The following is a 9,697-nucleotide window of genomic DNA, read 5'->3' on the forward strand; positions in this document are numbered from 1 at the left end:
AAGTTTTAAGATCATACAAGATCATGTGATGCATTAGTTCTTAATTCCTTACTTATCATCAAAAACTAGGGCAGTGGAAGTTTCACGGGAAGCACATTAAATTCTTTCCATAGAACAAACACAAAAACGAGACGATAACGCATAACACTTCCATATAAGCATAAAGCAGTACAAATCACAATGACAAAACTATACATGATAGTTAATTATGTTTAATTAATCGACACACATATATGCAACCAACCAGATTCAATCCGCTACAAAAGCAGAAGTCTAAAACTTCTACCATCACTGTTATCATCTCAATATTTAGTTTAGCCCATGCTAGCTAAGTAATAAACATAAAATCGCACAAATTCTAATAAAAAAATAATGGTTAGTTCTTAAGATTTAACGGCTCCACCTAATATTTAAAGCGAGCTAAATTCGGAACAAATTTTCTATATGTCCAATTGCACTTACCATCTAGCCTTATCACAAAGACCTCTAAACCCAAGCATTTTCACTGGAATTCCCGCGGTATCAATTCGTAAATGTCAACCCAACAGTGCTCATAAAACCACACACACGCCTCATTTATTAGAGGGAAGCACAACTACATATTGCTCGCAGACCTGCATTTCTCGAACCTCTTTCCCCTTCCGATCCCGTCCTCAAGGCGCTCCGATTTCCCCACCCTCTTCTCCACTTTTCTGTCCGAAATCCAAGCATGTCCTGAACCGTCACCTCCTTTCACAATCTCTTCTTCCTCGTCCCTCTTCTCCTCTAGCACCATCTCCCGCGAACTGGAACCACTCTCTGCAATCAAATTATCGTTCTTATCCTTCAGAACCTGCAACAACGCCGTAACATTCGCAATAGCATCGGAGACCGAAGACGAGGAAGAAGAAGAAGAAGACACATCAGAGGCCAAAATCCGGCGTTCTAGGGATTGAATTTGAAGCCTAAGGTCAGAAATCTCGCGGAGAAGAGAGTCGCGTTCGCGAGCCCACGTTGCTCCTCGCGAAGCCATCTCTGCTCTTCACGAAGCCAACGCTGCTCTTCGCGAAGCCATCGATCCTCTTCGCGATCGGCAGAGCAGCGGCAGGTGAGGGATCTGAAGAAACATGAAGTGAGAAGGAAGGTCTGATAAATGGAGAAAGAGCCGATTGATTGCGGAGAAAAGTCACTTGTGAGGCACGGTTGGACTAAGAGCAAGTGTGGGAGACGAAGACATTTTGAGAGAGAGAGAGAGAGAGAGAGAGGGCGTTATTTTGGGAGGCAGCAAAACAGCTGAAGTAGGATTTTGGAGCTGAGATATTTGGATGGATGAAGACGGGAAGATTTTCCTTTCTTACAGTTATCTCCGGGCCTGTTTTTAGCGCCAGTCGTTTTGATGCCTCCAGGTGGCGGGAAGCCAGCATTTCGTTTTCCGGGGGAAAATCAATGTCCTTATTTTCATAATTTAGTTATTTAGGTCCTATTTCATTCGTTTGACATTTTAACTCTTTGCACGGGCCTTTAACACATGCAAAGTCATAACTCAAACGAGTCACGCCGAGTTAGCTTGTTCCCTGATAGCTCTTTATTTGGGTTTGGCAACTGTTGGGCCTGTTCAGATTTTTTTACTATTTTTTGCATGGAAGGTAATTCTATTCAAAATATTTTTGAGTATTAAATATATGTATTTTTTTAACAAAAATTTAAATATTAATTTATTATGTTTTAAAAAACTAGTTATTTTTACTAAATCCAACCCCACGAGTACGCTTAAATTTAATAACACATTGCAGTCCATCAAGGCCCAACTCGAGCAGGTCATACTGGGCATTTGGCGTGATCAGGAATCAAATCAAGCTGCTTAATTACCCCCCCCCAAAAAAAAAATCCGCTGATCTCTTGGATAATTCTGGGGAAAAAGTTCTGCTTCGCCATCTGTCCGTAGTTACCGGCTTATATTGCATATATGCATATTTAATTGTTGTGGCACATGAGTTTTTTTTGTTGGAATAAGTAAGGCAATTGTGAGCTTGTAGAACAGATTAAAACCACATTACAAAACCTCAGATATAGACACCCCTGTGACTATTCACCAAGTCTTATTGCATTTGAACACAAAAACTTGGAGGATGTTGAGTCAGGTTCACCTCCATAGACACTAGACGAGCATTCCTTGCCAAGTAGTCCGCACAGAGTAGCGCCTCCCTGGAAGAATGAAACATTTCCAGGTCCCAGTTTGAGAAAATGATGGACCGTGTCTCATAGATCTCTTCTCGAAGTGGATGTGAAGTTCCACCCCCATGTTGTACTGGATATAGCACGTCTCGCGAGTCAGTGAACAGTTTGATCTGAGTTCCGACAGGGAGGCAGCATTTATCGGGTAGCGAAGTTAGTATCTTTCCAGCCTCCGGGCATGTCTCGCTTTGATTATTCATGTGTTAGTTAAGTTGCCTCTACGGCAGGGTACTAGAATTACTCAGTGCTTCAAAATTAAGAATATCTAATATTCATCCGATGTTTAATATAAGACTTATTTAACTAATTTGATTAGATTAAAAAAATTAGGTAAATTAGTTAATTATAAGAAATGTGACATGTTTTTCCTAAAATACCATAATCATCTTTCTTAATACCCATCTTCCTCTTCTACTTGATCATGGTTGAAGGAGTATCTATAAGGGTAATTTAAAGAAAATTGATAAATATGATAAATGGGTCTTATATTTAGGATCAAAACCAACTCAATAATTAGATCTTATATTAAGAACCGGAAGACTATTACTAATACTTTATAACTCCACGTAACTCGGTTCTTTTATTGCATCCTCTGTAAATGTGGGTCAAGCGAGACCGTTAGGAAAGGGAATTGTCAACTCGCTCTCGCATAAGAATTGCGGTAAATCTGTTATTTTATAGGTGGGGTTAATTTTTTTAACTTTTTTTCCATCTCTCTCTCTTTTATTTTAAAGGTGTTTCTCCGTTTTTTAATTTACAACCCAATTAAAAAATTGATATTAGTCATATATGTAAGAATTATTTTACATGTTTATTAATTTGTTTCCAGGTTAATTTTATTGATATTTTCCAAACAATAATTAAGTAGGATAGAGAGGAAAGAAATTAAGAAAGATGTTTAGTATATAATCTAATAAGCCGCAAATTGTCCCTTTTCTTTCAAAAAAAAAACCCCCGATATTATTGAATTCCATCTAAGTAACACAGGCTACATCAAGAAGGACCACGAGAGGGCCGCCGCAAATATTTATTACCTTTTCAGCAAAAATTTATTGTAACATAAAGCCCTAATCTATGATCGGGCCCAAAAAAAAACCGTATCTATGAGACTATCAAGCTATAATAGGACACTACCATGATTCTAACGTCTTGCGTGCTTCCCATTCTCAGCTCCGAGCAAGCTCCGGTCAGAGAAGGAGGGAGTAATCCATGGCTTTCTCCTTTAGAAAACCTGTCCTCACGCTCATCTCTTTTCTTGCCCTATTCTCTCTCCATCTCCGAGCAGTGTCCTCTGCTTCGACCACCCCGTCTTCTCCGATCATCACCACTGAACACCCACTCGACCCTCTCACTAAAGACGAGATTGCACTGATCAGAACCATCGTCCTCAAAAAACACCCCTCCGACGCTACATTCCACTATGTCGGCCTCGACGACCCCGACAAGACCACCTTACTTAAATGGGCTTCATCGCCTAACAAAAACCTCGTACACATCCCTCGCCTCGCCTTTGTCATCGCCATCGTGAAGTCCCAAATCCACGAGATCCTTGTCAACCTCAAAACCCGAGAAATCCTCTCCGATAATGTTCATACCAGTAACGGCTTCCCCACCCTCACCTCCGACGAACAAAATGAGGCCATTTTACTTCCCTTGAAGTACGGTCCCTTCATTGAGTCGGTTAAAAAGAGAGGGCTCAACTTGTCGGACGTTGTGTGCGCGGCTTTTACTGTTGGCTGGTATGGGGAGACCAAGAGCATTCGTTCTTTGAGAATTGAGTGCTTTATGATGGGCGAGACGGCCAATATATATGTGAGGCCAATCAATGGAATCCTTATACTGGTAGATATTGACAAGATGAAGATTATTCAGTACCGGGATAGATCTGTGGAACCTGTGCCTAAGGCCGAGGATACTGAGTATAGAATTGAGCATCAACAGCCACCTTTTGGTCCTAAGCTTCACGGAATGGCCATGATTCAACCAGAGGGGCCAGGATTTAAGATCCAAGGCCATAGCGTCAGGTATATATCATAACACTGATCTCACTTTTGATGAGTTTAAAAGCTGACAAAGTGAACAAGTTTTAACATGTGGTGCTTGCGAGCTGATGTGTCTCGAATCTAGATTGACCGATGAAATTACTATACTTTTCGTTCTCATCAGCTCATTCTGCAATAAGCTGTTTAGATGTCATGCCGCGTTAATTAATTAAAGGCTCGGCGTCGATGACGATACATTGTCCCTTAAATGGTTCACGAGGATGACGAATGAACTTTGGCGAACATTATCTACTATGATTTTAAGGACATTTAAATTATTCAGTATATATGCACATCTTTATATTTTTAACAAAGTTTACTGCTTTAGTCTTTTGTGTGCGTGTGACATTATATAATTACTACCATGGGTCTAAATATAAAATGCAGATCTTATATTAAGAATTAGATATATTGTTGAAAAAAAAAACTAGAGATACTATATAACATTAATTTTTCATGCTTCCCTTGTATTTGAAATCTGAGTTTTGAAATAGTAAGAGGAAACATAAATTAATACAATGGCAAAGTTTAGTATAATGAATGAAAGTGTTATTGAAACCATGTGTTTCCATTGAACGTAGGGCGATTTTAATAATATTGTTAATTTTTAAAATTTTTTAACACGTGAATTAATTAAAAGTAAAGAATGACTTGTATTTAGAATTGAAGCATGTAAGTTTATTTATATCATATCTTTGTGTACTATGTATATATTAAGAATATAATTTATAAATCTCAGCTCCATAATATTTTTAAAGCATTATGGGGCATATGGGCATACTTTCGTTCTAAAATAAATTGAGTATCCTTTTTTTTCCCCCCAAAAATATGAGACAGTCCTGATGTTACTTCTCTACTTGTAGATTTTGCATACACAATATATAGATCTATAGCCTTTTTTAATTTTTTTGGTCAGCCGATATATAAAGATTATTTTACTTCAAAAACAAAAGGCCCGTACTGGAGTCCTGCGGTGTTCACTGGATACTGTTTGCTTGTTCTAATTTTTAATATAAAAGTTAGTTTGATTTTTATTTTAATTATAAATGTAAAATTTTAATTTATTTTCTCTTTCATATTTATCTATTTTTTCTAAACTAGTCTTTATAATAGTAGTTTTAATAAATGTATTTAATTAGTAAGGATAATTTAAAAAAAACAACACCTATTTATTATAAATAACTAATTTAATTAATTTTTTTTAATATATTTAAATTAGTCAACTAGTTTTTACATTAAAAGCGAAAAATACTAACATAAAGAAATAGACTGTAGGAGCGGGAAACAGCTGTGATTTGACTAAACAAAAATGTGCGTGCGTGGGGCTATAAGAATTAGGAAGAAGTACCGAAGAACGGTGAAAAAGGACCAAATCAGCATAATGTTTACGGACAAGAATCAAATTCTAAATCTGTAAGTTTTCTTCGGAAAAATACTACGACTTTTCTTTCATGCTATGCAAGTTTAGTCGTTTTTTCCCCCAACATTGTGCTGATTTGATTTTGAGATCTTTTCACAGTTTTCTAATAATTAATTAATAGTGATTAATGAATTACAGCATTTTGTTTTAAAAAAATGAAGTTATAGTACCATATTCTGGGGCTATTGCATTTATTTCATTTGAATAATCGAAGCATGTTCGCAGCTGGGCCAATTGGAAGTTCCACGTGGGGTACGATGTGAGAGCAGGAGTAGTAATATCGATGGCATCAATCTACGATCTGGACAAGCACAAGTCTCGAAGGGTGCTTTACAGAGGCTTTATCTCGGAGCTGTTCGTGCCGTACCAGGATCCCTCCGATGAATGGTACTATAGGACAGTTTTGGACGCCGGCGAGTACGGGTTCGGACAGTCCATGGTGTCGTTGGAACCGAACCGAGACTGTCCCCCTCTTGCTCAGTTCATGGATGTTTACCTTCATGACCGTGAGGGCAAACCCGTGCTCCTCGAAAACGCCTTCTGTATCTTTGAACAGCACGGCGGGATCTCGTGGCGTCACACTGAGAGTGGCATTCCCAATCAAAGAGTGAGTTTTCTTGGTTTGTTTTGTTTTTTTTCCCCTTAAACAAATTAAAAAATTATCCCGTCGCCGGCGTGACAAACAAGGGTGGAATCTTGTTATCTGGTCGTCACATGTTTTTGGGATTAAAAATGTGGTAACTCAATTTGTGGAGGTTGTTACGTAAATGTTGATAGATTCGAGAGGTCAGATCAGATGTGAGATCGGTGGTGAGATCGGTGGTGACTGTGGGCAACTACGACAATGTTATCGATTGGGATTTCAAGCCCAGCGGTTCCCTCAAGCTAGGGGTAACTCTCTCTCTCTCTCTCTCAATTTCACGTGTAAAAGAAGAATGAGACGTCATTCACTACTTTCATAGGAAACACCGAAATAACCATAAGAATCACACGCCAAAGCCGATCGCATGTCAAACATTATTTACTTAACAAAGCTGTTTTTCTCCAAACCCACACAGAGTTTGGTAATTTAATCCAACAAATTTTTAAACAAATTACGGTTCATTAAAATATATATATTAAATTTTGAATAAGAATTTGCGTTAAAATGTTCTTTACTAAGGTTTTTAACTATTTTCAAAATTTATGCTGATGAACATTTTTAGAAGGTTATTACTGTTATATATCATAAAAATGTTCATTTATAAAAAAAAAAATATTACAATTATAACCTAAAATTAGACCGTAGTTTCATTGTGAAATCAATAACTTTGATTCTGAAAATTAATTATCATGTTTACAGTTTTCCAGCCTGAACTTTTCAAGGTCTGAATGTTTGTTAACATATATGTAATGTTTCTTCTGTTCACTAGATAGCACTCTCTGGAATCCTGGAAATTAAGGCAGTTGATATTAAGCACAAGGACGAAATGAAGGAAGAAGAACATGGAACATTGGTGTCGGAGAATAGTATTGGAGTATACCACGACCACTTCTACATCTACCACCTCGACCTCGACATTGACGGTGAAGAAAACTCCTTCGTGGAGACAGATTTGAAGACTGTGAAAGTCACAGACGGCAGCTCAAAAAGGAAGAGCTACTGGATCGCTGAGGCTCAAACACTGAAGAATGAATCTGCAGCTAAGATCAGGCTGGGGAGTAGCCCGTCGGAGCTAGCCATTGTTAACCCTAACAAGAAGACCTCCGTCGGCAACGAAGTCGGCTACCGCCTCATTCCGGCGATGCCAGTTCATCCCCTTTTGATTGAAGACGATTACCCACAAATGCGAGGAGCTTTTACAAACTATAATGTGTGGGTTACTCCATATAACAGGAGCGAGAAGTGGGCTGGGGGACTGTACGTTGATCAGAGCCGTGGAGAAGATACCCTGGCCGTTTGGACTAGAAAGTAAGAATTTTTTCCCCCTTCTTTTTTTTCACTTTCATCGATCCATAGACACAGCTTAAAAAATCACGTGGTGTATAAAATTGAGAAAGAAATATACTACCTCCGCTCCTAATTATCAGAGTCAATTAACTAATTTAGAAAGATTAAGTAAGTAAGTTGAATTAGTTATTTGTCCTAAATAGGTATTATGTTCTTAAACTATTCTTACTAATCAAGTGTATTGACTAGAACTTTATTGTTAAAAGGGCTACTTTAAAAAAAATATATAAATATGAGAGACAAAATAGATTAAGGTCTTATATTAAGACCAAAATAAAAATCAAATAGGATTTTATATTAAATATCAAATGTAGTAAGGTACTCAATATGGATGCAATTAATATTGCAGGGACAGGAATATTGAGAACAAGGACATTGTTCTGTGGCACGTGGTGGGGATTCATCACGTGCCAGCACAGGAGGATTTCCCAATAATGCCATTGTTGAGCACTTCGTTTGAACTGAGGCCAACCAACTTCTTCGAGAGGAATGCCGTTCTGAAGACACCCTCTCCCAAGTCTTGGAAATGGCCAGCCTGCCCCAAGCAAAACTAGCTTGCTGGGCGTCGTTATGCACACCATTATCAATCTGATGGGGGGCAAAAACGAGAGAGTATGCGATTTGATAAATATTTATAATTGGCGTGCAATGTCACTAGGCGAGTTGAAGATTGAGAGATTAAATAAGGGCGAGCAATTTAATTATGGGCGCGTATATGAATCCCAGGTTTTATATATGAACGTCGAGAATTTCAAGTGTGAATCCTTCTCAATCTTAATTTATATTTTCTTACCATAATCTGAGATGTTTGTGCGAATGATATTCTGAGAGGTAACTAATGGTGGTTTCAAAAAATGCGCACAATTTAGGGCTGTTACTCGCAAATTTCTTTTGCTATATAGTACTCTCTCGGGTTTTAAATATAAGAACTAGTTGATTAATTTGAAAAGATTAACAAAATAAGTTAAATTAGTTATTTATAGTAAATATATACTGTCTTTCTTAAAATATCCTTGCTAATCAAGTATATTGATTATAACTACCATTATTAGAAGGACTATTTTAAAAAAAATACATAAATATAAGAGACAAAATAGATTAGGATTATTATATTTAGGACTAAAGTAAATCAAATGAGGTTTTATATTAAGGACTGAAGGTAATAATTAGGCAGACGAGATAAATGATTAATTTATATGTTACTGGTCATTTAAAATGTATTTTTTTAAAATTATTTTTCTTCATTGATCGAAATCCCTTTTACTATGTATAAATATAATCAATAACAATGAAGTGAGAAAAGTTATAAATTTATGTTGCAAAATGAATTAAGATTCTATGTTTAGAATTAAATTAAATTAATTTTTTAAACTAATTTCTATTTTTAGGATTGGAAGAAATACATTTTACTTCAGGATTTTAAATTTATAATAATAAAAAGTCAGACGATGAACCTCACATGCTTTTTGGCCAAAAGATAATACTCTTCCGGTTCTTAATATAGGACCTAATTCTTGAGTTGGTTTTGGTCCTAAATATAAGACCCATTTCTCATATTTATTAATTTTCTTTAAATTACCCTTATAGATACTCCTTCAACTATAATCAAGTAGAAGAAAGAGAGGGGGTATTAAGAAAGATGATTATGGTATTTTAGGAAAACTGTGTCACTTTTCTTATAATTAACTAACTTACCTAACTTTCTTAATATAATCAAATTAATTAAATGGGTTTTATATTAAGGATCGGAGGAGTAGCTCGTGGCTTAAATTTTATTTTATCAAAATTATACAATACTACATTTAGACAAAAAAAATGATGCGCAAAGATGCATCCAACTTTATCATTTTTATATTTATTATTTCTGTGGTTTCGTAGACACTATGTATAGTCATTTTTGCCGTTACAGATAACTGAGATGGTATATGGGTTTAAGTGGGGGAAGGCATGGAGGGCGCTGAGTGAGGAAGAGAAAGATAGGTATAATGAGAGGGCAGGGAAAATAAAGCCAAAGAAAGGTGAGAAGAAGAA

At 36.7% G+C, this 9,697-nt stretch overlaps 1 protein-coding gene across 1 annotated transcript; it reads left to right on the plus strand.

Annotated features, from left to right (window-relative positions):
• Positions 1-3,423: 3,423 nt before the first annotated feature.
• LOC114753103 (primary amine oxidase-like) lies at positions 3,424-8,224 on the plus strand. The gene is made up of 5 exons (XM_028941770.1): positions 3,424-4,238; positions 5,902-6,283; positions 6,454-6,567; positions 7,089-7,627; positions 8,016-8,224. The coding sequence occupies exons 1-5, from the start codon at positions 3,424-3,426 to the stop codon at positions 8,218-8,220; spliced, it is 2,055 nt and encodes a 684-aa protein (XP_028797603.1). The 3' UTR covers positions 8,221-8,224.
• The last annotated feature ends 1,473 nt before the right edge of the window (positions 8,225-9,697 follow it).

This window comes from Neltuma alba, unplaced genomic scaffold (genome assembly GCF_004799145.2).
Source record: "Neltuma alba isolate B1F8T4 unplaced genomic scaffold, ASM479914v2 tig00007702_pilon, whole genome shotgun sequence".
In the NCBI taxonomy this organism is placed as follows: Eukaryota; Viridiplantae; Streptophyta; class Magnoliopsida; order Fabales; family Fabaceae; genus Neltuma; species Neltuma alba.